Raw genomic sequence first — 27,895 nt, forward strand, 5'->3', positions numbered from 1 at the left:
CACATTTCCGACAACACTTTTTAGGTCTTGAAAAAAACGATCAGAGTCCAATTATTTTTCCAGTGTATAAGAAAAATACACCATATCGTTATAATCTTACAAGAATAAGGCATGTAATCCATGTCAGGCGCTGACTTGATGAGTAGTACAACCTTGACTAATTTACCCTAAAGGTGTAAAATAATGAAGCTTAAGACCCTACTCTTATCGCTAAAAACGAAAATAAGCAAAAATTGAACAAGACAAATTCTAGCATCCTGACATTATTTCTGTTAAAAAAGAAGAAGAATAATAATCTATCAAGAACCGATTGAATGGGAAAGCTAATATAGTATATTTAGTTGAATATATTTTTGGGAATCATTGATTGCATAACTTTGGAATGTGACGTGAAAAGAGTCGACCAGTGCAAGCCAAAAATTCCCAGACTTCAAAGAACGGAAAAGGCTATCCCTACCCCCAAGTTCTATGTTACCACAATTGCCTTCATGAGTAATCAGGGATAAATAGTTTCATCTTAACCTCATTTACTATTACGCACATTGAAAAAGAAAACTTTGTATAAATTAAAGAGAAAAAAAAGTATAGATTATATAGCATCTACATTAAAAGATCAAGCATAATTTATCTCAATCGCGCATTTTTAGCTTTTTTTATAATGATTTTAAATAACATTAGAATCATACAGGTAACAGAAAATGCTTGGTTCATAATCCCAATGAAAACTTTTTTTGGATGTAATAAAGGGAGGAAAACAAATAAAATGAAGAACAATATAATTGGTCTTTACACAATTGGAATGCTTGTTGCTTGTATTAATGCATTGAAATTCACAATTAAATATGCTCCAATATAATGTAAAAATGACTGGATCTATCGTTGACAAGAAATTTTCTAAATTTCCAAATCTACCAATCATCAGAGAAGAATGAGACATTGCTTTTTAGCTCATGAGGCTCAAACTTTAGTGGATAGGATGAATGCAATCAAGAAAGATTTTTTGGTGTAAAAAAAAAACTATTAATTCCTTGCACCGAATAGAACATACGCCACTGTATTAGTTTAAACAAGAATGATATATATTTTTCTAGTGTACATATGCATAAAGGTTACATTTTGCAAAAACAAAAAAAAAATAACTATTAACTCTGAAAAAGTTATATATAAAAAAGGCTTGCTTTGGGAATACTAAATAGATATTTGTATCAGGTCGATGTATACTACATCATGAGCAATACATAATTAAACCGGAAAAAGAGACTTCTTGTTATAGAATACACCGAATGCTTAAATGATTTATATATTTTGGGTAGTGATTCTCATAATACAAGGAAGAAAAAATAGAAATAATGTAAGATGGTTAAGATGGAGAAATGAGTTCTGTTACTTTTATATATATTTAGAATATCTATTCAATGGGGATACCGGCATACTCGTCAAAGTTCAATGCCAAGTTCAAGTTCTATAATCCCAAAAAAAAACTTAATTAGAGCCATAATACATCATTTAAATTATAGCCATATATTTTACCTGTACTGCCTGAGTAGCGGCGCCCTTCAACAAGTTGTCGAGGTTGGTGATAACAACAGCACGACGGCCTTCAGCGTGGACAGCAAACCCTCCGACACGAACAAAGTGACGGCCTGCGTTGTCACGGACATAGGGCTCTTCATTTTCGAGTACCTTAACCAACTTCTCACCCTGATAGAAAGCGCTGTAGATGGATTTGATGTCACGGCTGGTCATGGTCTTGGCCAAAGGAATGTTGACAGTCAAAGAGATGCCCTGGAAAAAGGGTGCAACGTGGGGAATGAAACCGATAGGAGTACCGAGCTGATAGGAAACCTCCTTCTCGTGGATGTGACCAGTAAGAGAATAAGGAATCAAGTTGTCTCTCAAGAACTCGGGATCGTTCTTGGGAGAGGGCTTGGTACCAGCACCGGAGTAGCCAGACACACCAAACACGGTGGGAGGAGCATTCTTGTCAAGGAAGGGGAGGAGAGGACGAATGGACATCTGAGCACCAGTAGCATAACAGCCAGGGTTGGCAATGCGGGTGGCACCAGAGATGTTCTTACGGTTGAATTCTACAAACAGGAGAACATTTATTATACATGAAACTAGCTTGGTTTTCGTTTTTATCATTCTAGACCCTTACCAGGAAGACCATAAGTCCATGTGGGATCGAAACGGTAATCTGCGCTCAAATCAACCAGGACCTTTTCAGAAGACTTGCCATCCTTCACATCAGCCTCAACCTGGTGCACAAATGGGGTGCATACACCGTTAGGGAGAGCCAACACCCATGCGTCAACCTCTTCCTGGGCCTTAAGTTCCTCAGGTTTAAGGTTAACGTAAGTCAGGTTGCTCTTGGTGTAGCCCTCAAGAGGCTTTCCCTCCAATTCACGCGAGCTGACGTGTGTGAGGTTAAGGTTAGGGTGCTGGTTGATTAGGTTAATCAACTCACGGCCAGTGTAGCCACGAGCACCAATCAGACCAACATTCTTCTGGCGAGTGCTGCTAGCATATCCACGACGCTGAGGGCGAGAGAATGTGCTGAAGGAGCGCTTACCGCCCTTGGAACCTGCACCTACAAGGCTCTGCTTAGCCTTGTCAGAATCACGGATGCCGTAGAAGAACATGGTGCTGCCATCCTCTGGGTTACGAAGCGAACCATCGGCACGCTCAAAATGCCAGGAACGGTCGAGAGTGTCCTCATCGACCTTGGAACGCACACGCCAAGTGAGGGCATCATAATCCTTGCGGATACTGTTCCAGATGTTGTCAGCGACATTGTTCAAGACAGCAGTCTTGCTTGCAAGGATTTTCTCGAGCACAGCAGGCTTGCTGGGGTCAGAGGGATCGCTAGTGACAATAGCCAAGACCTGTCCAGGCTCATCGGTGTAGAGGGATACATTCTTATCCTTCAAGTCACGGAGGTACTGGGCAACAGATACCTCGCCAGATTTGACGGCGGGATCTTCAGCCTCGAGGATGCGACGGATCTTATCAGAATCAATCTTGGAAAGATCATCAAACTTGAACAATTTGTGACCACGACGAATCAAGGTACCGGCACCAGAATCAGTGAAAAGCTCCTTGTGGAGATGGCCGGCAGAGATAATCGCAACAGAAGATGATCTAGGAAGTTTATCGAGGAGTTCCTTGCACTCTCTGATCTTGAGCTTGGTGCCATAACGCACCCAGGGTTCCTTGAGAAGATCTTCATATTCCTATATGTATATATATTTCCCATCAATACACACAATTTTTTAAAACCACCATCCTGAACTTCCTTGTCACCTCTATATTTATATATCACCAATTCTTACCTCATCCAAGTTGATGGTTTCAATTCTCTTTCCAGTGTCACCGTTATAGATACCGTTCTTCTCGTTCAAGAAGATGATCTTGAGAGGTTCGAGCACGGTAGCAAGTTCTGCAGCAGCAATGTCAGCGTTGACGTTCAAAATCTGACCGTCAGGTGTTTCTGCCAAAGATGTCAGAATTGGCAAGGCACCGGCACGGATCGATGATTCAATAGCTTCCTTGTTGACGCTGTAGATATTTCCGACCAATCCATACTTCTCTTTATCAAGATAATCTGCAACGAAAACACCACCGGTGATTGGGCGTGCACGAGTACCGTGACGCTCCAATGCGTCAACCAGCTTAAGGTTCTCAGCAGCAAATACCTTGCGTGCAATCTCAAGTGTTTTGGCATCTGTAATGCGAATTCCCTCCTCATACTGGGGTTCAACACCAGCATCCTCCAACAAACGGTTCATCTGGGGTCCAGCTCCGTGGAGTACAATGGGGTAGAGACCGACGCGGTTCAAAAACGTCAAGGCCGAGACTAAGGTTTCGAGCTCATCGGTCAGGACAGCGCCACCGACCTTGATAACAGCAAACTTTTGGGATTCGACTGAGGAGAAGTGACGAAGGTACTGCTCTACTTCCTTGCGAGATCCAATGTTATACAAAAGCTTGGTGATGGTTTCCTAGAATGATTATTTTTTATTTATTTATTTTTAAAAAAAAAAGGAGTGTTAGACACATGTTTTGTAAGCGGCTTTTGAGGCAGTGTCGTTTTCTTTGGTACCTTTTCGGCAGCTGCATTGTTTGCAGAACCATAATTACGGATTTTCTGTGCGGAAACAGAACCCAAAGGACGCAAGAGACCAGCCTTGACGTGGACTGCACTTGCCGAGAGGATGGTCTTTGAGGAAAGACCCTTGGTGGCCTGTCTAGCAATTGAAAGCATTTGTGAAGGAATAGAAAGAACAAGACCAGAAAATCTGCTTTTAGATCCTTCTTATCAAAAGAACAAGAGAAGAGAAAGAAGAGGGATTATGGACAAGGCAGACCTACTAGCTGGGTATAAAAAAAAGATCTTGGTTGTCTGGGGATGGATAAGTTCTCAAATGGGAACTTGACTCATACTCAATCACACACTAAAATAATCAATGCCCGCTTGACAGCTTTTTCTATTTTTTATTTTTATTTTATTTTATATGGTTTATGATTGTGTGAGTAGAAGGTATTAATGAATAATGTAAACAAAAGTCACGAATTGGATATGCTATATGCCAACCAAAAAGACAGCCTAATCGGCGCTTAGTGTATAAGTTTTGCTTTTGTTTTGGTGTGGTTTGGTTTGACTGGCCCACACAATATGAACCCAAGATTTGGCCTAGACAAAACTCTATTGGAATCCCGATAAAATGGCGCTTTGTATAAAACCCACCCTGGAATTGCCTTTTTTTTAGAACTTTCTTTATTTTGTTTGAAATCAATTTTCGTTTTCACACAAACAATAAGAAATGGCTGGCTCCAAAGGAAAGGTTCTTCTCGCATACTCCGGAGGTCTTGATACCTCCTGCATTTTGGCTTGGTTGATCGAGCAGGGTTACGAGACCCTTGCTTACATTGCCGATGTTGGTCAGGAAGAAGACTTCGAGACCATCCGCGCCAAGGCTCTTGCTGTCGGTGCCAGCAAGGTTTTCGTTGAAGTAAGTCTTGGTTATGGCTTAATAAAATCAATAGATACTCATTCAGTGTTTCAAACAGGATCTTAAGAAGGAATTCGTTGAGGAATTGATCTTCCCTGCCATCCAGGCCAACGCCATCTACGAGTCCGTCTACCTTCTCGGTACCTCCCTCGCTCGTCCCGTCATTGCTCGCAGACAGATCGAGATTGCTACCCGTGAGGGCTGCAAGTACGTTTCCCACGGCTGCACCGGAAAGGGTAACGATCAGGTTCGTTTCGAACTTGCCTACTACGCCTTGAACCACGACATCGAGGTCATTGCTCCCTGGAGATTGCCTGGTAAGTTTCTGGATAATGTAGATAGATCTGATTAATTATTATGCTTTACTAATATTTTTTATATAGTCTTCTTCAACCGCTTCCAGGGTAGACCTGATCTCCTTGCCTTCGCTGCTGACAAGGGTATTCCCGTTGTCCAGACCGCTGCCAAGCCTTGGTCTACTGATGAGAACTTGTTCCACATCTCTTACGAGGCCGGTATCCTTGAGGACCCCAATGTCACTCCTCCCAAGGACATGTGGAAGCTCACCGTTGACCCCGAAGATGCTCCCAACAAGCCCGAGCGCATTACCATCACCTTCGACAAGGGTATTCCCGTCAAGGTTGTGAACAACGATGACAAGACCGTTGTCACTGAGCCCGTCGCTCTCTTCACCTACCTCAACACTGTCGCCAGACGTAACGGTGTCGGTCGTATCGATATTGTCGAGTCCCGTTTTATTGGTGTCAAGTCCAGAGGGTAATTTATTTAAATTGAGACTGCATAGTAGTAAGAAGAAGAAAAGGGCTAAAAAATCAAGTATTATAGTTGTTACGAGACTCCCGGTGGAACCATTTTGCGTACTGCCCACAAGGATCTCGAGGGTTTGACTCTCGACGGTCAGCTGCGTGCTCTCCGTGACCAGAGCATCACCATCCCCTACTCTCGCTGTCTCTACAACGGTCAGTACTTCTCCCCCGAGTGTGAGTTCTTGAACAAGTCCATCCCCTTGACTCAGGTCAACGTGACTGGTGATGTCAAGCTCAAGCTTTACAAGGGTAACACTATCATTGAGGGTCGCGTTGCTCGTGGTCCTGGTTCCAAGCTCTACAACATCCGTGAGTCCTCCATGGACGAACAGGGTGGTTACAACCCAGAGGATGCCGATGGTTTCATCAAGGTTCACTCTATCCGCCTTAAGAAGTGGACCCCCACCGAGCAGTTCTAAATAATGCCTCATTCAATACTCGCATCTCATCATTCCACCTTTCAATCTTTCTATAAGCCTCTCTGTAATCAAAATAAACATATAAAAAAAAAGCCTCTGGTTTTTTTGTGTACAAGCTAAGAATTAGAATTCGGTTACACCCAAGAAGTAATAGTGCTTTCTTCCGTTACGCGAAAATGAATGAATTTAAATATACAAAATCAAATCGAAATTTTGACAATCTGTCTATATGTATTTAAATTGTATATATATATATAAAGCATATTTTGTACACTTTGTTCAAGTGATATCTATTTATTTCTTTAAATTCATTGCAGAAAGTTCGCATTGAGAACAATAAATAGTACTGTCCCTTTCTGCTTGAAGCTTTTCTAGTAACATTGAATTTTTGATCCGTTTACCTCATTCCACCCCACCCGCAGCTAAATACACATTAAAGATAAGAGATAAAAAACACACATATATATATATTTGTTTCTTGGCTTTTCAGTTAGGCAACCCCGAATTTATCCGGTCAGACCCGAACCGGTTACTAGGATTTTGTATCTTTAGTATGTCTTTAAGATTGGTGTCCCAGTTTCTTTTTTATGTTCCCACAAAATTTCTTATTAGGTAAACATACAGCAAACACGTCTTTAATGCAAGAAAAAAACAGTACTTCCCTTTGATCCGTACCTATTTACACAGGGTCCATAAAAGATAAGATAACATGAAAGCTGGTTTTATTCTTACGGTTGAAAGAACTTTTCCCGCTTCGACAATGTCCGCTGTGTTTTTACAGGTTACCACCGATAAGACGCAGTTTGATTTCCTTCTTTCTTAAAGGCTTGGAAGCTTCTAGGTTAGATAGCCGAATTCGAATAAAAGGTTCATCCATTTAGGCTTTATTTTTCAATATTTTGCGATGATTGAATGACATTGATAATGAATATATATATATATATATTATGTAAATAATAACTACAGCTATTAAGACAAAAGCTACTTTGAAGAAAGACTTTGTTATGTGATCCCAGCCAATTCCCCACGGGCAAATTTTAAACAGTTCAATCATTGCATGTTCTGTTAATCTTAAAATTGCTTTTTGTTTGTTTAATATTTCTGTAAGCTTACTCAACTATACATAATAAGAATCAAATTTTTTTAAAGAGGTTTTTATGCATGGCTTTCGGGTCTCGGATTTCTTGTGGAGTCTAATGTTATAGGATCAAGTTTTGTGTGGTAGCTATGTTTTCTTTCTTTATATCCAGCAGTAAAAAGATGCTCTTAGGGCTGAAGATCAAACAAGTGGATCCCGAATATTATGCGGGGAGAATATATAAATTGTGATCAATAGGATAAAGCTATTTATATTAATGTAGATACGGGAAGAGTATGATTATATATTAATATTCAAAATATTCAAATTCCTGTAGAATTTATATATCACGAAGCCTGGATCAATCCTATGATAGCCTCCCTGATCACCTTGATGATTCTTTTTAGAAAAATTAGACAAAAACCAAATAATAATCATAATAGTATATTCTAACATGTCATTGTCTGGGCAGAATAGTCGTCCTCTATAACGACTTCCCCATTAACTATACGCACAGGCCCAGTAAACCATTTGTATCCCCAAATCATGTAATATCCTATAGATAATCCCATAATAACACCAAAGGGGACTATTGCGTAATTCATATTACTAGCCGTTACTGGAGCTTCTGTAGGACAAATAAATAGTACGCAAGTAAATATAAGCCAAAAAGAAGACACATATCCGATCGCTATACTAAATCGTCCCAAATTCCAGGGACCTACAGTAACAGCAACAAAAAATAATAAAATTAAAAAAAAAACATATCCAAATATGTATAATGTAAAACCAAAAGAAAAAATGTGTTACAGTTTACCTGGGACAAATTTAGTACGTGATACGGTAATACGTAAAACAATGGGAATAAGGTACGCCGTTTGTGCACCAATTGTGTTTATCGATACAATGGCTTCAAATGCTGTATCGTTGACGATGTACAAAATTCCAATAATTCCAGAAACGATGATGTTGAACCAAACGGCAATTATAGGGCTTTTGGTTTGGGCGTTAAGACTATAAAGTTTCTTTGAAAATGGCATCGCGCCATCTCTTGCAAAAGCATAGGCCATACGAGATCCTGCGAGAATCATTGAAGATCCGCAAAAGAAAGTGCTGAGGATAATAAAAACCAAAAACACCATCGTCCATCCAGGGCCAACACCATCATGAAACACTTGAACCATCTGAGGTTGAATGGCTTCCTCAGAAACGATCTGGTACATAAAGTTCTTTACCATAAAGCCAACACCAATTAAAAATATCAATCCAGTGAACGCATTGGCTAACACAGCTACTACAATAGCAAGGGGTGTTCCAGTCTGGGAATTTTTTGTTTCTAATCATAATAACAAACACTGTTTTTGAGTTTAATATTATATTTTGGCGTTTTATAATCATGCAATGGCGTAATACCTTCGCTCATATACGCGGCACAATCATAACCCGTAAGTGTATACTGGGCCTGCAATATAACCAGCAAAAATGCATAGCCGTTACTTGAAAATCCGGACCCATTATAGAATTGGGTGAACTAAACAAAAAAAAGAGTCAATATATCTCTCTATGGAGTGATTTTTATATCTCTCCCTTACAACGACATATCCCGAGGCTAATGGCCTGGTAAATACTAGTCCAACTATAACAATAAAAAGTATTCCTAGTATATTGACCCAGACTAGTATATATAAAGGAGAAATGAGGACACGTATATCTTATACTTTTTATTTCACTTACAAGCTGCCTGGTTCATAATCCCATTTAAGCTTACAGTCAAGGAGTTGATCAAACCATGAAATATCAAAATGCCAACAAAAACACCATATTGCATATAAATAGTTATCTCTACACCGGGGCGCCTGAGCGCACGCATAAAGACATCAGACATACATCTATATATATATATATATATATATATATAATCAAATATAGTATATTTTACCAAATATTGATTATACCAGCGACAAATTGAGCAAGACTAAGGTCGACAGAAGTAATCCCAACTAAAATACCATACATTAAAAAAAAGGAATCGAGAAAGATCATATATCCGTAAAACTTACAGGCATATCCAAGCCAATTACACCATCCTGTAAGCCAGCAGGCGAATGGAATGTATTTCGGTGGCGCTAGCCTTGAGACCCAAAAATAAAGACCTTTACGTTTATGTAAGAGAAAGAGAGGGGCAATATACACAATATAGTTTAATTTACAAAAAAGAAAGACTACCTCCAGTCGTAGGATAAGCACTGCAAATCTCGGCCAAACTCATCGAAATAAATACTGTGAAAAAGCTAGTTGCTACCCAACCCCAAATAACACCAAGAGACCCTGCATCAACCATAGCATCTCCCCACATCTAAGCAATACAGATAGTTATTATTATTACTTGATCACTTTTTTTTTATTAAACATTGTACTTACAGGGGCGAGTCCCGACAATACAGAGCAAGAAGAAAATGTAATGGCAAAACTTGAGAAGACAGACATTGAACGGATAAGGTCCTTTAGATATATATATATATATATATTATCACTGGGTGTTTAGCTCATTGTGTTTAATAAAGTACTAAGAAATTACCTGTTTATACCCAAACGAGTTGAGTAACTTCTCATCTTTATCTATTGCCTGTATATTTGCTTCTTCGATATGTTCCCCAAACTTTTGTTCCCTGTTCTCGAATTTCATTTTAAATTAGACAGTGTATACGGGTAAACAGATTATTAAACGCGATTTAAAGATGTATCTTTAACCCAAACAAGCCTACAAACAAGCCCTTTTATATCGTTTTTTAATTGTTATCAGATGTTTGATATTTTGATAATAAGCTACACAACATTCTTAATTAAGTATAACCAAACATCTGCTATATATAAATCTTGCTTTGAAACGTTTTATCTATTTGGGAGTACAAAGAGATAAAGTTCTTTAAGCTAGTTATTAAGACTATGTATTATAAATATGGTCTACATAAAGGTGAGAAACATACGTGCTCAAAATAATCCGATTCGTAGTCTTTATTCTAGTGATATTCACTACAGTTGTCATATATTCAATATAGTAATATGTACTTTACAGAGATACCAAGACTTTATATTTTGTTTTGTAGGCGAATTAGATTTAAACTTTAGACGCTTTTTGAGAAAACTCTGGACAGGTTTTTACTTTTTTTTCGTTTTTAAATGAAAATACCTTGTTAATGGAGACAAATAATATATGTTTTGAAACATGTTTTGCGTTGTTGTTAGTTGAAGCGAAATAATCGTGTCAAATTAAATAAAGGCTTCCGATTCACCGTTTTCAGCATCTATATTATCATACTTATCTTTGTAAGTATTATCATTAAATACTAAGGAAGAATCTTTTTTCTGTAGAGGTATGGTTATTGTAGTATATATATTTCTTTGAGAATTATAAGAAACAATTGTCTCGAAGAATATCTCGGTTATTTCAATAAGACCAATTTTTTTTTATTAAAGAAGTGTATAAAAATTAAATTCAAACTCGTCTAAATCTCAAATAAAGACATGCTAACTCAGGTTTATGCGAAATATATCATCTTATACTCCAAAGGCAAACATATATCATCAGCTGCCTTTTTTTTTTCTTTGGACTAAATACTATTTTTACTAGGTAATTATGTAGTTGGATATAAGGAAGTTGATGTTTTTTAAAAGAAAAAAGAAGTTCGTTATGAGACAAAAATTGAAAAGATTACCACACTCAACTAGAGCTGATAGTTCTTAATTTTGGATAGCAAATGTTAGAGCATATTCAGCAGTAACTTAACTTTTGATTTACCCAAAGTCAAAAACCACTACTTTAGTTAAAGAAAAAGCCACCTTTCTCAGCAGTTCAATTCATCTTTTTTCCTTGGAAATAAATTTTGAGAGCGCTTTTAGCAATCAATTTTAAATCCTTGTTAACTTTGATTGTTATTTAGAATAGAATAAATTAAACTGCTGGGGATACCAATTTTAACTAAATATTTAAATTTAAAGTAAAAGTGGAGTTAAAGTGGAATCTCATATAAATAAAAAATTCATGCCAAAACCCACAACCGTTTCCAAAACTGATTAATACTGTCCAGAATACTGTCTAGCACGGAAAACTTTATGAACAGTCTGGAAGTATACAACGTTATTCTTCTTGCCAAATGCAAAAACACAAGAAAATTCTCTTGACCAAAAATCAACTCTTTTTTATTTAATTTCTTTTTATCTATATTATTAATACTTTTTTTTTTTGAAACATTCAACAAATATCAAAGTCTGACCACCCCAAAAAAACGTGTAACCATAAAACACTAATTATGAGTGACACTGCATACTTCCAGGCTGTCCTGCCAGGTTGTCCGTAAGGTTTCCCTGTTTTAAAAACTTGACAATTTATTTAATATGTATTTGAACTAAATCTATTTTCTGTTGAGCTTTTAAGTCTGTCCATACCAGCTGTATTTTACACCAGTAAAGTGTAAAGCCAAAAAAAAAAGAACAAAAAGAAAGAAGAAGAAAAGGAAACAACAGATATCATTACAAGTAATTAAACATGTATAGCACATATTGTATCTTGGTTGTAATATTGTATCTTATTCCTGTACTGATATTATCATTATTATCACTATTATTGCCTGTGACATATCATTCAAAGCCTGGGACCATAATAGGTGTTTGGTGTAAAGAGGTATATACTATAATGCATTGTTTAATGTTCAAGACTTGTAATTGTGGTTCAAGGATTTATTTATCACTTATAAGAATCTTATATTTCTCTTTGTTTCTTTGTTTCTTTCTCTTTACATCTAACTATCTCTTTATCTCTCTTTCTCTTTTGTTTATTTCCAATGGTTTTCCAATTCTAAAAAAAGAAGAAGAAGAAGAAGAAAAGAAATATAGCCTGATTCTTAAACAGCGGCCATCTTAATAGCACTGCTATAACTGTCAGGATCTTCGATTTCCTTTTTGCCCTTGATAACCATAAGTTCGCACTGACGGATTACTTTTGGTGAATCTGGGCGTTTTTCGATACTGCCGGTCTGGCCACGGTTCTCGGCATGAATAAAGGCCTTTTGGCGGTTAAATGTCTTTAGTGTGACAGCATTTACGGTAGAGACAACTTTGAAGGCGGCGGCAGCCAAAGGGGAAACAACCTTGTTGTCAATTGCTTCTTGCCAGCGCGCGACCACCAGGCCTGAGAACATGTCTCCTGTGCCGGTAAAGTAACCCGGGTATGTGGGGAAAGCGATCAAGTGCTGCTCGGTTACACCTGTGATGGCTTTGTGGCTAGTCAAGCAATAGAGTGCGTGGGTCTCTGCGCATGGAAGACGTACACTTTCGGGTACTTGGTTGACAGGCAGGCTAACAGAGGTTATGATGACGTTGGGCGTGCCGAGTGCATGGAGGGCCTTGGCTGCTTCACATGCAGATTCGAGGGAGTTAATTGTAGTCTCTGCAAGGGTTCTTTTTTTTTGTTTGTTTGTTTATATTTATATTAAATCAGCACAACATGATCTTCCCTTGAAATCATCTTTCTCTCTATGCACTAATAATAACTAAACTTACTCTGCTTCAAATTGATTAGGTGTAACAATGTCGGCGGTGCGCAAAATGTCGCGATAAAGAGGCACGATTTCTGGTGCAACATAGAGTCTGCCACCATCACCCATTACAGGATCGCACACTTGTCTAGCAAAGTCAGTAAGTTTGCTCCAAAAAAAAGGGAGAGATCACACTAGAAGACTAAGTGTACACATACACACGTACATATACACAGATGTACACATATGTACACACATAATTCTTACCGAATATCAGTTTAGGTGATTTGGTCTTCAAGTGACAGACAAAGGCTTCGATCCTTTCCAAGATTTCATAATTGCCGATGTAGCCTATATTTGATTTTGATTTGATTTTGATTGTTTTTTTTTTATATTACTTATCAGTACATATATGTATTGCTTCTTTTATGGTTTTTATTCCTTACCGGTCAATACGTGGGTATAATCATCAGTGAGACCATTGCGCTCAAGTCCGGTGAATAGATCCTGAACCTCGTTTGCAGTCAATCGACCACCAGTCCATGAAGGATAACCTATAAAAAGAAAAGAAAAAAAGAGTTGTCGATATCAATGTTTATGACAATTACTATTTAAATAAATATATATCTTACCAGTGTGATTGGAGAATTGAACGGTATTAAGTATATCGACATCAAATCCAAGAGTCTGTAAAGGAAAGACTGCAGCCTTGTTTCCTGAACGCCCAATAATGATAATAATAGTGTGTTATTTACACTGTAGATTGTTTCTTTATATATATATATATATATATTATGTATCAAACAATCCCGTGGTTTATAAAATTAATATAATATCAAATACTGTTATTATTACCACAGTATCCAGAGACCTACAATACACCCTCCTCAGGGTTTATTTAGTATATTGTTGTTGCTTTTCTTTGGTTTTAGACGAGATTACCATGTGAGACTGGATGCTCAGGGCACGGTATGATGAGTCATCGAGGGTCATGATGAGAAACTAGAGGTAAAGAAGAAGAAAAAAAGAGTGTATATATATATATATATATATATATATAGTAGGTATAGGTTGCTGTGTGCGTATGCGTGTAAGCGTGGGTTGTAAGTGTAGGTTGCAAGTGTAAGTTATAGGTATATAGGTTGGATTGGGTAAGGTATTTTATTTGTTATTTTTTTGGGGCGGCGTTAAGTTGTGCTTTATACTGTCAAGCACGCAAACGGACGTCACGCCAGAAAAGGACACTTGCTATCAGACAAAGATTATGTGGACAATATGCATGCATGCTATGAAGCTAATTTATTATGATGTGTGCTTTTTGATATCTTTTTATATATTTCTTTCTTTCTTTCTCTCTTTGATGGATCGGTTTATTGAATGTGTTGTTATGATGATGATGATCAGTATTACTATTGTTATTGTTATTATTGTTATCTGTTCATTGTGTGCCTCTTTTTCTTTTCTTTTTTCTTTTTGGTGATTTATGATTTAGAGCAAAAAGGCTCCAGTAAGAGCGGCTATGGGTGATCCAGTAGTACGAGGTAAGCTCCATCCGACTGCAGAGATGGTTTCTGATGAACCAGCAATATCGAGATGAGTGTAGGCAATGGGTTGGTCGTGGGCAAGACCGTGCTTGTTGAGACCAGAGGCGATCAACATGAATCCGGCGGGATATTGATGACCACGGTTGGTCATTGTGCTGGGCTTGTCGTTGGCCTGAACAACATCCTCGCTTGAACGACCGGGCTGTACTACGTCGAGATCCTCACGACGCAAGGTAGAGATCTCAAAGGGATCGCCGAGAATATGACCGGCATCAAACAAACGCTGGCTGACTTTGTTACGTCTGGCGAATCCATTGTCGAGTGCAATGGCGTAACCGTCGTAGGCACGGATGGCGTGACCAGTCAGGGTAGCGACAGTGAACATAAGAGAAGGAGCATTTGAGGAAGCATCACCAGCCTGCTTGTGAGCAACAGCACGCTCCTTGAACTCACACAAGAGATCGGTCATAACCATACGACCCTCAGCATCAGTGTTTCCGATGAGAACTATAGATAATTAAATTTAGTCCTTGTTTGAATACATTCTATATATAATTTATAATTTATAATATATATACTAACCGCGAGATCCGTTACGGGAGTAGATAATTTCATCGCTCACGTAGGCATCTGAGCCAATCGAGTTTCTTACAAGTGCAAGACCAGCAGTCACGTTAACTTCCTTTGGTTGCAAGAGTTCGACAGTCTTCATGAAACCAGCAACGGCAGCAGCACCACACTTGTCACGAGACATGTCTACATTTATTAAGCAAAAGATGGATTTGATTAGTTTTAATCATTATATATATATTTATATATATATATATATACATATTCACTTTCAATTTTGTTGTCCCCTTTTGATATATACAACACATATACACACCAATTCTTTATCTTTTATCTTTGATAACATCGCTATTATATATATATATATATTCAAATTCTGATTTATACCTCTCATGTGACCACTGCACTTGATATCAGCTCCTCCGGTGTCATACGTAACACCCTTACCAACAAAGTAGAGGCTAAAAGAAGAATGAGTGGAGATTAATAAAGCGTGAGATTATTGAATTGAATTCAATCAAGATATAAAATCAAGCCAAACGATGAATACTTACTTTTCCTTGACCTGACTCTGATCGGGAGACTTGTACTCAAAGTGAACAAAGCGAGGGTGATGACGGGGAACTGAGAAGGACAAGAATCGAATGATGTATAAATTATCAGGGATTAGAATGATTAAAAGAGAGAGAGAGATAAAAAGGGTCTTACCAGCCAAACTGGCGCGGGTAACAGCGTGGGCCAAGGGGTATTCTTGCTTAATGACCTCAATGTCTTCAATTACAGTCATCTTGATGTGGGGAGAATCCTTGAACTGTTCTTCAAGGTACTTGACAATGTTTATAGGTGACATACGTTCAGGGTCAGGGGAACCGATATCTAAAATAAATAAAAATAAAAGTTTTTTTTTTAAAAAATTTGTATTTGTATTTGTATTACTATTATTTTTTACTAGACACAAATCCACGTAAACCCTATAGATCCCATAGATCCCATAGACCAATAAACGCACATAAAACACTTCTTTCGATTCTTTTTATTTATACATATATTTACCTTTGGTGACACGCTTTCCCTGCTCGATAGCAAGTACCTTTTGGATGACCTCATCTGCACTCTCTCTGACAAGGGATGATACCAAACCAAGTTCCTTGAAGCCAGGGATTGGCTTGTTGGTGCGCTCCAGATGCTCGCGGACATCGATAGGTTCGAATGAAGCCTCGAGGAAACCGAGAAGGGTGACTTCGATAAAGTAGGCATAATCCTGCTCAGCTGAGAAGGTCCAATCGGCCTGGTTCTGGGCGGGAGAGTCGGCAAAGTAAATCAAAGGAGAAGTGATTCCAACCTTGATGGCCTTGAGACCAGCCTCATAAGCAGCATCTATAGATTTGCTTATTGTCAATATATACCCACACATCCATAAGTAACACTAATATACCTTTGAAACGACGAACGTCATCAAAATCGTTTGAGACGGATCCAACGGGAGCAAGAAGAACACGCTTGGAAGGTTGGGCATCTTGGGGAATGATGACTTGGAGGGATTCACCAAATGTGGCATCGAGATCAGCCATTGCCTGAGCGCAAGGTACAATGTTGAAGAGAGCCTTCTTGTCCGAGTACAGAACAATGACACCATCGAAAAAGGTGTTTTGCTCAGTGACCTCTGTCAAACTGGCATTGTTGAATACGTGGAGTTGGGGAAGTGCCATACTATATTAGAGTCTTATTGTTAAGGAACAGTTAAGAGCTAAAAGAAGAAGAAAGAGGGGGTGGAAAAGAAAAATAAAGAAGAAGAAGGAAAGAAACAAAGGAAGAAAGAGGTCACTTGTATATATTTATTTTTATTTTTTATTTTTATTTTTATTTATTAGTGTGAGTCGAGTCGAGTTGAGTCGAGTTGAGTAAATTTTACCTGTTTAAAACTCTTTCTTTTCTCTCTTTTTTTTTTGTGACAGAAAAAAAAACACAAAACTCCGACCAATGACAACAAAAAAAGGAATTTATTTTTTATTTTGACATTTTGTAACAAGAAGAAAAAAAATAAATAAAAAAGGTACACTGACCAAGTAAGTTACTTGTTTTGTAAGTTGGTGATTCTTTTCTTTCCTTTTCTTTTCTTTTTTTGATATTATTGTTACGACATATGTATCGCAGAAATTATGTGATACTTTAATTCTATTTGACAATAGTGATTTATATCGCAAGTATATTTAGCTTTACAAAGTTGTTTAACCAGGATACCAAAAAAAGAAGCTTTTTAAAATTAAAAAAAAAAATAGGAAAAAGTACAAGCGCCCAAGCCGTGGGAAATTTTTTGTAAAAAAAAAATTGAGTTTTTATTTTGCTTTTACTTTTATTCTTTATTTTATATACAAAGACGTGTATATATATATTCTGTATATAAATAAATAGATAGATAAATAATTTAGCCAATTTGTTTTCAGTTGTATTGAATTTAATTGGTTTCCGACCCGACCGATTGAGCGGGTGTGTCTTTTATGTATATATATATATGTGTGTGTGTAGTTTATTTATTTTTATCCAATGATATTTGTCCTACAACCCATTGCTAACCACGCATTGACAGCCGCATATTTATATTGTTATTATTAATTTTTATTATGAGAAAACCAAAACCCAGGGTTCATGTATACTGTGATTGGATTTTTTTTGGTTGACTAAAGTTCTGTACATTAAACCAAGATATTCAAGCACTTGTTTTAATAAATGAAAAATGAAGATTCGCATTTAATTAGATTATATTATACTGTTTGTTTGTTTGTTTGATTGATAAAATAGAAATAAAAAAAAATTAGACAACGGAATATCTGCCAGCTGTTCCTCCTCCTGTCCTTGCTTCAGCTTCCATCTGGGCAACAGTAGCTTCAATAAGAATTCGCTTGATTTCATTCTTGGCTCTGTCGACAACAGTTTCAGAGTCACCCTCAATAAACAGATACAGTTTACGGTCACCGGGCCCTGGCTGCTTGCCAGGAGGGAAGAAGGTTCCTCTGGTGGTGATGGCTGCACCCGAAATTTCTGTAATCTGGGAAATTTGTTCCTAAAAAAGCAATAAAAACACAATAAATATCCATATTAGATTATTAAAGTATAAAATTATTTATATGTGTATAAAACGGAGAATTTATTTTTTGGGTTTTGGTTTGGTTTTTATAGAGCTAGTACTAGTACTAATATAATATAATACAATACAATAAAATATAATATAATATATAATCAATTGTAAGTTGCACTCACCTTGTTGGTAACTCTCCAGCGCGCCTTTTGTGGATAGTCATTAATGACAATCTCTTCTGCATAGACCGGGTTCCCTTCATCCTTCTTCTCCTCAACCTGGGGAGGTCCTCCACCAGTTGTACTGACATTGAATCGAGCATTGATATCTGCAACAACATCATGTGCAGTTCTACTCTTTGACCCAACCATTGCATTGATACGTGCCGCAACCTCAGTTGCTGCCCGTTTGGCTGCCAGTGCTGCTGCACTCAATTGCTCATTGCTACCCTTGCCCTGTTCAGCCGCATTGGCAGCCGCAGCAGCAGCAGCAGCAGCAGCCTGTCCAGGAATGTTGGGCACATTGGACATGTGTCCAGAGTCGTCCTTCTTACCCAAACCAATATTATTACTACCGCTACCACCATTCGATACAACTCTTGTTTCCAGCTCAATATCTTCTTCATCAGATTCTTCAAGGTCATCACCACCATATGCCTTTTTGTTTTTTGTTTTTTTTTTTTAAAATAATAATAATAATAATAAAAAAGAATTTTAGTACTCTTTTTTGTTTCTTGCAATCAAAAAAAAAATTACCTTCTTTTGAATCTTCTTGACCATGTCTCGATCCTTGTCAAATCTCTCGAGACCTTTGCCACCAAAACCAGAACTTGCCATACGCTCTTTACCAGTATGGACCTTTTCTTGGAATCGATCAGCCAACATTTGAACATCTGGAGGAATGGATTGTCCACTGAGTCGCAACGCCTTGAGGATGTCGACAGCATACCGTTCCTGGTCAGGGGTAATGAATGTGTAGGCTGTTCCCTTGTTACCCGCACGACCGGTTCTTCCCACACGATGTACATAATCCTCCATATGATTCGGGCACTCGTAATTTACTACCAGTTTAAGTTGCTTTACATCCAATCCACGGGCAGCTACTGATGTAGCAATCAAGATATTACAAACCCCAGACTTGAAGTCTGCAATCGTACTGTCACGATCTGCTTGGTCCTACAATATTTTTTTTCAATTATATAAGGTGTTATTAAAATGAAGTAAAGCTATATAATTATATATTACCTTTCCTCCGTGTAATGACTGACAAAGGTAACCTCGTCGGATCAAATCTCTCAAGAGATTATCCGCTGCTTCTTGACGATCCACAAAGATCAATGCTCGTGAATCTTCGGTTTCTTCAGTATTGAAGAATTGTCCAAAGATCTCTAGGAGTCGAATAAATTTGGTCGAATCTTCGCGTACCTCCACAATCTGCTCTACATCATCACACACCACACTGCGTCCACCAACAGTAATCTCGAGTGGCTTCTTTAATACCTTTCTAGCCAATGCTTCCATCTAATAAAAAAAAACAGATACACGAGAATTAAATTGGAATTCAATACAATCAATTACTTGTTCATTTGTTTACCTGTCGTGGAAAGGTAGCTGAAAACAAGACAGTTTGACGACCAGGGCGTACATTGTTAACAATCTTCATGACCTATAATCATTGATATTGAGTTTAGTTGAATTGAATTGAATTATTTTCTTTCTCTTTTTTTTTGTTTTTTGTTTGGGCGTTTGTTTATCTTTCTTTCTTTCTTTCTTTGTTCGTTTAGATTTCTTACTACATCAAACCCCAAAGAAAATGGTTGATATTATTATTACTATTATTATCATTAGCACTACTAGTACTGCCCAGTATTATTACTACTAATACTATTATTCTTATTCTTATTCTCATTTTACCTGAGGCTCGAATCCCATATCGAACATACGATCGGCTTCGTCCAAAACCATGTAGGTGACACGTCTAAGATTGGTGACACGGCCAGAATTGGCACACAACAAATCAATCATTCGGCCAGGAGTACAGACAATGATCTCGCAACCTCGCTTGAGATCTGCAATCTGGTCTTTGATGGGACTTCCGCCATATGCACAAACAGCCTACAAAAAGCTAATAGTTAATCAACTTGTCCACATACAAAAGACACAAGCACAAGCACAAGCACAAGCACAAGCACAAGCACAAGCACAAGCACAAGCACAAGCACAAGCACAAGCACAAGCACAAGCACAAGCACAAACATAAAAGGCATGCATAAAAAAAATACATGTGTTGATGTGTTGATGTGCTTATTTCTAATAACAATACTTATAATTAAAATTTTTACTTACACGCAAGCCAAGTACTTTAAGGAATGGCTTACACTCGCGATGGATCTGAGTAGCCAGCTCACGGGTAGGCGTCATGATGATTGCGATCGGTCCTTCACCGATCTCAAGGGGTCTCTGATCCTTGATATGGCGGAACATGGGCAGCAAAAAGGCAATTGTCTTTCCAGAACCAGTCTTTGCTACACCAATCACATCTCGACCGTTCATAATGGCCGGTACAGCTTGGGCCTGGATTGAGGTAGGCTTGTCGAATTTGAGTTTTCTGATGACTTCTAGACAACCTGCCGGCAATCCACAGTGGGTCCACTTCAGGACAGGTTTGGGACAGTTTACACCACGGATCTTGATACCGTCAAGCTCGATACGAAGCATGTCGACCTGATCGGATGTCATTTCTTTCAACTCTGGGGGCTCAATGTAAAAGTTTTTGCGGAATGGTTCGTATTCCATCTGTGAATGGTCTACGGGAGCCAGATCCTTCCGCTTGACCTTTTTAGCAGCCAATCTAGATGTGTGTGTGTGTGTAGATTGATTAATAAGATGTATATAAAGCCACAGCCTACATTCAATACCAGTAGCCCTAATTGAACTTACGCAAGAATGTCTTCTGGATCACTTCCCATGTCTTCTTCTGCCGCAGCAGAAGGTTCGAAATCAGCTTCATCTTCTTCATTAGTCCGTTTGTTTTCAGACTTTCCGATCTCCTGCAATCTCTTTTTGTCTTCTTCATTAATCTTGCGTGCCTCTGCCGTGACGTCCATCATGTATGCCTCGAGAGGATCGACTTCTTCGGCTCCACCCATGGCCACGTCCTTGTCTAGAGACTGCTTGGGTTTCTTGACATCAATAACCATCGGCTTGGGTTCCTGAACCGCCTTTTTCATCATCATGTTCTTTCCTAGACCGAGGCCGATACGCATCGTGTTCTTTGGCTTCGGGGCTGCGGCGGGTATTTTTGCGAGCATTGACGATTTCTGGTCTTGGGTAAAAGTACTAGGGTCGGAAAACACGCTGTTTTGGTTGCGAGGCTTTCCGGCCAAGAGATCCATGGTTGCTTCGTCGTGTTCATCCTGTCGATGAAGTGGTTTGAAGCTCCGTTCGGCAGCCTCGCGTTCCTCTTCTATAGCAGGATTTTCCATAAGTTCGTCTTCGTCTTCGTCTTCATCTTCGAGGTTCCAGCCCTTGTTGGAATCATCCGCATTGGAATCGTCACTTTCACCTTCGGCTGCACCTGCCGCCATCATCTCTATGTCTTCTTGTTGATCTTCTCCATCTCCACCTATTGCCAATCCTCCTCCTCCTCCTGCTGCTGCGGCTGCGGCTGCGGCTGCCATTTGACCTTCTTGCTTTTCTTTCTGCTGACGTTCCTTTTTTAATTTAGCGTTTGCCTGTCGTTGTTTTCTCAAGAGTTCCATTTCTTGTTCTCTCTGTTGCTGCTGTTCCTTTTCTATCTCTTCTTGCTTCTCTCGTTCTTCTTTTGCTTCCTTGTCAAGGAGTTCCTGCTGGCGGTCGAGCTCGGCCTGGATTTCTTTTCGTTCTTGATCGGCTGCATCGTCTTTGATTTTCTGCAGTGCCTGTTCTTCGGCTGCCTTTGCCTGCTGTTCGGCTTTTTTGAGGGCTTCTTTTTGTTTCCATTGTTCGATACGTTCTCGTCGCTTACGAGCCAATTCTTCTTTGTCGACTTGTGGTTTAGTTTCCTGTGCTGGACTTGCAGTTGTCTTATTGTTTGTTATTTATATTGTTTGTTATATATATATATATATATATATATAAAAGATACCAAACAAAGAAACAAACAAAAAAAAATGAATGAATAATTGATGATATTCGGTGATTTTTGTGGTCATATTCGTATATCGTATATCGTATTCGTGCGTTTCGTAGATATGGTTGATATGGTTGTATTCGTATATATGAGCGTAAATATTATACATAATGATAAAAGAAAGAAGATATTTGGTAAATAATGTATGGGTAATTTGTCTTGTATATGTGTACTTTTGTTGTTTTTTTTATTGTCTCATAAATATATAATATATAATATAGATAGATAGATGCATTAAACATTTGTACACATTACAAGATTACTTCTTTTCTTTTTCTTTTTTAGTTTAGTTTTGTGTGTGTGTGTGTGTGTGTTGGAACTTACGGATGATGTAGATTGAGTGTGGGAGGATTCAGACGCACGAGATTCTCTGGTTGTCGTCTCACGCGATTTCCCTATGGCAGGATGACCACCGCCAGCTGCTGTCTCAGACTTTGCTGTCGTGCCGTCTTTTCTCGTAGAGTCACCATTCTGCACTGGGGTAGACGTAGACTGACTGCGAGAGTCAGAGGTACTTACATTGTCGCGATGGCGAGATGACGTTCGGTGAGAATCACGATGGGAAGGTCGGTCATCGTAGCGAGACGATCGTCCACTGCTGCTGCTGGTGCTGTAACGAGTTGATGACGATCGATGACGATGGCGGTCGCTGCGATCACTGCGGTCTCTGCTTCGACTTCGAGAGGAAGGTCTGTTGTAGTGAGATTGCTTTTGTCTCTTTGAAGAAGGTGATGGAGAGCGGTGGCGACTGTTTGAACGATGAGACGCCATGAAAATGTATCTGTGTCTGTGTTGTGTGATGTGTATGTATGTATGGATGTGTTTATAATATTTTTTTATTTTTATTTTTTTATTTTTATTTATTTTTTGTTTTAATTTTTTATTTATTTATTTATTTATTTATTTATATTATCTTTTATTTTGTTTTCTAACGTTAATGTTAATATTGATATTAATATTAGTATTACTGATATAATATATATACAAATATATGTAAATGTAAATGTAAATGTATGTAAAAGAAATTAAATAAGGAGAAATATCTAACTGTATAAAGGAAGAAGTATATATATTATATATTTATTTAAATTTTTATTTTCTGTAGTGTAGTATAGTATAGCCTTTTGTCTCTCTCTGTCTGTCTGTCTGTCTGTCTGTCTGTCTGTGTGCGTACACATTTGTGTCTGATTTTTTTTTCGGATAGCTGACGTTTATGGTGATTGTGACTTGCTTATTCGAATTTCTAATAATTGGTTATGATTCCACAATTTTTAGGGGTACATCATTCATGAATATTCGCTAGCTATCAAAAAGATATCTTGGTCAATAAGATTCATTTACAATTGATGCTCTTTTTTTTTTGTTATTATTTTTGTACTTCTTTTTCAATTTTCACTTTTTTGAAAAGATGAAAAGTTCGTATCCAATCATATAATTCAAAAGCAAATTGACCCTTTTTTCGAATACCGACAAATATTCACGAATGATGACCCCTATTGAACAAGTTTCAAAATACCTGAAGGGCTGAAATTGAAAATATGTATATTATGTATATATCTAAATAAATTACATATAAAAAATAAAATGAAAGGGATGTATACAAAGAAGGGACTGAAATTTGGTTTTGAGTCATAAAGAGTTATACACTTGTGCTTTTGATATTTTCCTTTATACCTTTTCTAAACTGCTTTTATGAATATTTTTGGTTGTGGAATTATTGATACTTTAATTTGTTTCAATTTGTTTCAAAATCACTTTTTTTTTATTTTTTTATCTTTGGTATCACTAGTTGTACTGTTACTACTACTACTACTACTACTGCTGCTGCTGCTCCTGCTGCTATTACTATTGATGAATTATTTGTTTGGCTATTTTAGCTAACAGGTTTTACTTCTTTATTTGTATAAAGAGAGATGAGCGCGTGGTAGTTTTCTTTGGTTTGAATACAAGAACCAACCAAAAAAGGGATCTTGATGTTCTTTCCTGTCAGATACATTAAAAAACAACGTTCATTTTCAACGGGGCTGTAGACTAGTTGACAACACATCAAGAGTAATAAAAAATAAAAATAAAAGTAGATCCTCCTGTTTAGATATAAAAGATAATGAAAAACTAGCCAAGGGTTTTCTGGGCTCCATTTTGATAGACAATTGACTGTATACTAAATATTCCATACTACAATCACACCCACATACACGGACAAATATGTGTATAGCAATAAGTAAAGGTTTCAACTGTCTTGGTATCTTGACCTTTGTATGTATTTTTATTTTTATTTAATTTGGTGCAAAATTAGAGAGAGAGAGAGCAAGAAATAAAGAGTGTCTTTTTTTTTTTGAACAAAAAAGCTTGATTGAGAATGTACTTGGCCCCTCTCTTTTAAACTACCCCTTTCTTCTGAACCCATCTACCTTGTTCTTCATTTGCATTCTTTAAATTGGAGCATATGTACATACTTATCATATATAAATAAATAATTAATCAGATACTCGTTTATTTGGTCTCTTTGTTCTCTCTTCTTTATATATATTTTTCTCTTCTTTTCTTTTTCTCTTCTTCTTCTTCTTTTTTGCGATTTTGATACAATTTTTTCTTTCGATTGACCAACCGCAATAGTTTAATACAAGGTTAGAAAGGTACAAATACATATATGTAAATTTAAAGAACAAGGAAATTTCATGATCATATTTCTTATTTTATTTTATTTTATTTTTGTATTCATGTTCTGTCGATCTTATTAGCACACACGCATATATTTATATTTATATTACTGTTTCAAATTAGATCTTTGCGCTTTTTTTTTTAACAAAACAAAAAAAGATATATATATTTGATATGGACCTCCCTGCTCATATTGCTGTAGCCACACAATTTCATCCGCCTGTTTGTTCTGTAACAATCAATTCATCGTCTAATATACCTACAATTAAGGTTCCAATGAAAGACACACACGATCTATGGTAAGAACATAGCCATGTATTGAATATCTTTTTTGGCAGAGAAGATTATAAGAAGAATAAGAGCAGGGTCTATAGAAACAATAAGGATCAATATTAGTAAATAAGCAGTAACAGTAATGGTAGTAATAATGATATTAAGGAGTCCTTTCTTTCTTTTTTCTATTCTATTAATTTTCTTATGTTCCAATGCTTTCTTTACCAAACCACTATTATTATTATTACTATATACCTTGTTCATTGCAACCAATTTACATTATAATTACAATCATATAAACTCACTCCCCTGACTTTCCTCTCCTCTATAATTCTCCCTTATTCCACCCCTCGTGTCTCACACATGTCTTTTGTACACTTTTATATACGCAACTATATTGAAATTCAACAAATTATTTCTGTTTCTGTTTATATATAGATATTTGTGTGTTTATTTTATTGACATCTTTTGTGAATTTGTCTCTTTCTCTTTTATTTATTTATATTTATATTTATATATATGAAATATACATAAAAATCATTCAAAAAATAACCCAAATTGTGTTAAACTCTCTGTCTTTCTTGTAATCACAAATAATCAAAATAATAATCAAAATAATAATAATAATAATAATAATAATAATAATATGCTTTCCTATCAACCACGATTATCAATCCACAATAGTGAAAAATCCGACTCAGGTATTAAAAGTATAGTTATAATGATTTGTACTTATTTAACAACAAACAGTTGGTAGACGATTATTACGAAATTTCTCATCTATAAAGTCCAGACCATCTTCAACAATGTTGGGTGAGATATGATAAAAATTATACCGATAATACAAAAGAAACAGATATTCAGATTTTTTTTTTATATATCATTTAGATAATTCAATACAGTATCATAACCAAGACAACTCAGATCATGACAATAGCACATCATTTCCTGCCCTTTCTCGAGAACACAGTATAAGGAGCATCAAAAGTACAAACGAGAGCATTCGACAATTCTTTTCTATCAGACGAACAGACCACGACAAATCAGCATCTATCAAATCAACCAAATCCCGAGCCATCAAAGACTTCTTTAGTCTCACTCCATCAATCAGCAAAGAATCCACCAGATCTAAACATACCCCACTTCATTCCCAATTATTCACAAAAGCAGACGATTTACAATCCCCAAATGAAGAGGTAAATAAATAGAAATATTAAATAATACAATTCAATCCAATTCAATCCAATCCAATATATATATAATTGTATTTGTAGTCTCCTTCCATATTCTTTCCACCTACCTTGGAAGTAGTGTCTCGGAAAGGCTTGGACTGCCCAACTAAAACCACTAGCAACCGTACATCTGTCCAGACCCTCGTGTCTCCATTCTCGAGAAAGACACATGTACGGATGTCTGATGAAGACGCGAGCCACTACAAGGTCTTGCTTTTCGATAGTTCTGATGTCGACCAAGCTGATCTCAACTCAGCTTCAAACGACCAAGACACCCCTTCCAGACGCCATCCTTCCACCCTCTTGGCACCTCCTATCTTATTAACTGACCACGACCACGACAACGACCACGACAACGACCACGACAACGACCACGATAATAACCGTGACCGTGACCGTGATCTTGAACACAGTACTGAACATGATACTGTTGATTCACAACCAACCCACGACTGGATTCGCTATGGTCCTCCAGATAAAAATCTATTGTCTATCAAACCAAATCCCAAGGAATCCTTATCCTTATCCTTATCTTTATCTTCATCGTCATCGTCATCAACATCGTCATCATTACTATCCTTGTCTTCGTCTTCGAGTACTGGATACACCAAGAGATCTTCACTTGGTCCGTTTCCTATTCGAATGTCACGTAGCAGCAGTAACCTGAACATGCATGCAATGTATATCGACAACAACAGGAATAAGAATGATAATGATAATGATAATGATAATGATAATGATAATAATACTTCTACTGGTGGTACTCTTGAAGAACCACGCAGCCCCTCTCCCTTACTTTCCATTCACACCGAACACGCCGAACCTACCTTTGTCCGTACCACTGGCCACAGATGTGATTATTATCCACATGGGACCATGCTTCAACCACCCAGCACAGGCATAAAGCATTATCGTTCAGAAAGTGATCTAGGTCGACTCAGGAGTCGTCTGTTTGACCCTTGTCCCAATCCATCCGAACCTCTCAAACACCCAAAACCAGATCGAGGCTTGTCTTCAATATTAAAACCACTCTGGGCACACACAACCAATGAAGCAATCAACCAGGAGTCTGATATTTTACAATCCTCTCGACCTGATAAAGACTATCTATTGACAAAACCAACCGATCAAAGGTGAATATAGCTATAATTATTATTGTTTAATAGAACTCCTTTAAAAAAATATTAATTTATATATATATATATATATCTTTTTGCTACGCTTAATGTATACATTATTTACTATTATCTACTACACAAACGTAAAATAATAATAACAATAAATTAATTGATTAATTGATTAAATTAAATTATTGACTGAATTACTAACTAACTGACCGTCTATCTAACTGGGTTACTAATTATGTCTGTCTATGCGTTTACTTTTTTGTGTATGCGTAAATACTCTATCTAGTGTCAAGAGAAACCAGTCTTCTTTTACACTTAAACAGTCCATGGAAGATCATGTAAGTTGTGATCTCTCTACAAATAATATACGTG

At 37.3% G+C, this 27,895-nt stretch overlaps 7 protein-coding genes across 7 annotated transcripts; 2 read left to right on the top strand and 5 right to left on the bottom strand.

The window, feature by feature from the left end:
* Window positions 1–1,271: 1,271 nt before the first annotated feature.
* Window positions 1,272–4,331, bottom strand: PHYBLDRAFT_188483 (hypothetical protein). The gene is made up of 5 exons (XM_018439518.1): window positions 4,103–4,331; window positions 3,333–4,001; window positions 2,159–3,233; window positions 1,531–2,087; window positions 1,272–1,462 (listed from the first exon to the last, which is right to left on the bottom strand). The coding sequence occupies exons 1-5, from the start codon at window positions 4,262–4,264 to the stop codon at window positions 1,409–1,411; spliced, it is 2,517 nt and encodes an 838-aa protein (XP_018286904.1). The 5' UTR covers window positions 4,265–4,331; the 3' UTR covers window positions 1,272–1,408.
* A 459-nt stretch (window positions 4,332–4,790) lies between these two features.
* On the top strand, window positions 4,791–6,376 carry PHYBLDRAFT_182982 (hypothetical protein). Its single transcript, XM_018438700.1, has 4 exons — window positions 4,791–5,012; window positions 5,071–5,329; window positions 5,396–5,789; window positions 5,859–6,376. Exons 1-4 carry the CDS (start codon window positions 4,824–4,826, stop codon window positions 6,256–6,258), a joined length of 1,242 nt encoding a protein of 413 aa, XP_018286905.1. The 5' UTR covers window positions 4,791–4,823; the 3' UTR covers window positions 6,259–6,376.
* Window positions 6,377–7,785: 1,409 nt separating this feature from the next.
* PHYBLDRAFT_156243 (hypothetical protein) lies at window positions 7,786–10,022 on the bottom strand (the record flags this gene model as incomplete). Its single annotated transcript, XM_018433475.1, has 10 exons — window positions 7,786–8,057; window positions 8,154–8,672; window positions 8,750–8,867; window positions 8,929–9,011; window positions 9,071–9,178; window positions 9,292–9,336; window positions 9,397–9,489; window positions 9,563–9,692; window positions 9,758–9,838; window positions 9,915–10,022. The coding sequence occupies 10 exons, from the start codon at window positions 10,020–10,022 to the stop codon at window positions 7,786–7,788; spliced, it is 1,557 nt and encodes a 518-aa protein (XP_018286906.1).
* Window positions 10,023–12,060: 2,038 nt separating this feature from the next.
* On the bottom strand, window positions 12,061–13,985 carry PHYBLDRAFT_127217 (hypothetical protein). Its single transcript, XM_018429152.1, has 8 exons — window positions 13,813–13,985; window positions 13,726–13,741; window positions 13,503–13,586; window positions 13,317–13,424; window positions 13,138–13,221; window positions 12,896–13,013; window positions 12,685–12,793; window positions 12,061–12,642 (listed from the first exon to the last, which is right to left on the bottom strand). The coding sequence occupies exons 1-8, from the start codon at window positions 13,861–13,863 to the stop codon at window positions 12,238–12,240; spliced, it is 975 nt and encodes a 324-aa protein (XP_018286907.1). The 5' UTR covers window positions 13,864–13,985; the 3' UTR covers window positions 12,061–12,237.
* Window positions 13,986–14,358: 373 nt separating this feature from the next.
* On the bottom strand, window positions 14,359–16,555 carry PHYBLDRAFT_116888 (hypothetical protein; the record flags this gene model as incomplete). The annotated part of the gene is made up of 7 exons (XM_018428550.1): window positions 14,359–14,921; window positions 14,997–15,170; window positions 15,372–15,445; window positions 15,539–15,608; window positions 15,693–15,860; window positions 16,038–16,361; window positions 16,420–16,555. 7 exons carry the CDS (start codon window positions 16,553–16,555, stop codon window positions 14,359–14,361), a joined length of 1,509 nt encoding a protein of 502 aa, XP_018286908.1.
* A 1,241-nt stretch (window positions 16,556–17,796) lies between these two features.
* Window positions 17,797–21,208, bottom strand: PHYBLDRAFT_116715 (hypothetical protein; the record flags this gene model as incomplete). Its single annotated transcript, XM_018428536.1, has 8 exons — window positions 17,797–18,045; window positions 18,243–18,716; window positions 18,816–19,235; window positions 19,305–19,580; window positions 19,654–19,725; window positions 19,974–20,174; window positions 20,406–20,910; window positions 21,000–21,208. 8 exons carry the CDS (start codon window positions 21,206–21,208, stop codon window positions 17,797–17,799), a joined length of 2,406 nt encoding a protein of 801 aa, XP_018286909.1.
* A 4,602-nt stretch (window positions 21,209–25,810) lies between these two features.
* Window positions 25,811–27,533, top strand: PHYBLDRAFT_66980 (hypothetical protein; the record flags this gene model as incomplete). Its single annotated transcript, XM_018441718.1, has 4 exons — window positions 25,811–25,865; window positions 25,915–25,977; window positions 26,053–26,360; window positions 26,439–27,533. The coding sequence occupies 4 exons, from the start codon at window positions 25,811–25,813 to the stop codon at window positions 27,531–27,533; spliced, it is 1,521 nt and encodes a 506-aa protein (XP_018286910.1).
* Window positions 27,534–27,895: the final 362 nt, after the last annotated feature.

Source organism: Phycomyces blakesleeanus, assembly GCF_001638985.1.
Source record: "Phycomyces blakesleeanus NRRL 1555(-) unplaced genomic scaffold PHYBLscaffold_23, whole genome shotgun sequence".
In the NCBI taxonomy this organism is placed as follows: domain Eukaryota; kingdom Fungi; phylum Mucoromycota; class Mucoromycetes; order Mucorales; family Phycomycetaceae; genus Phycomyces; species Phycomyces blakesleeanus.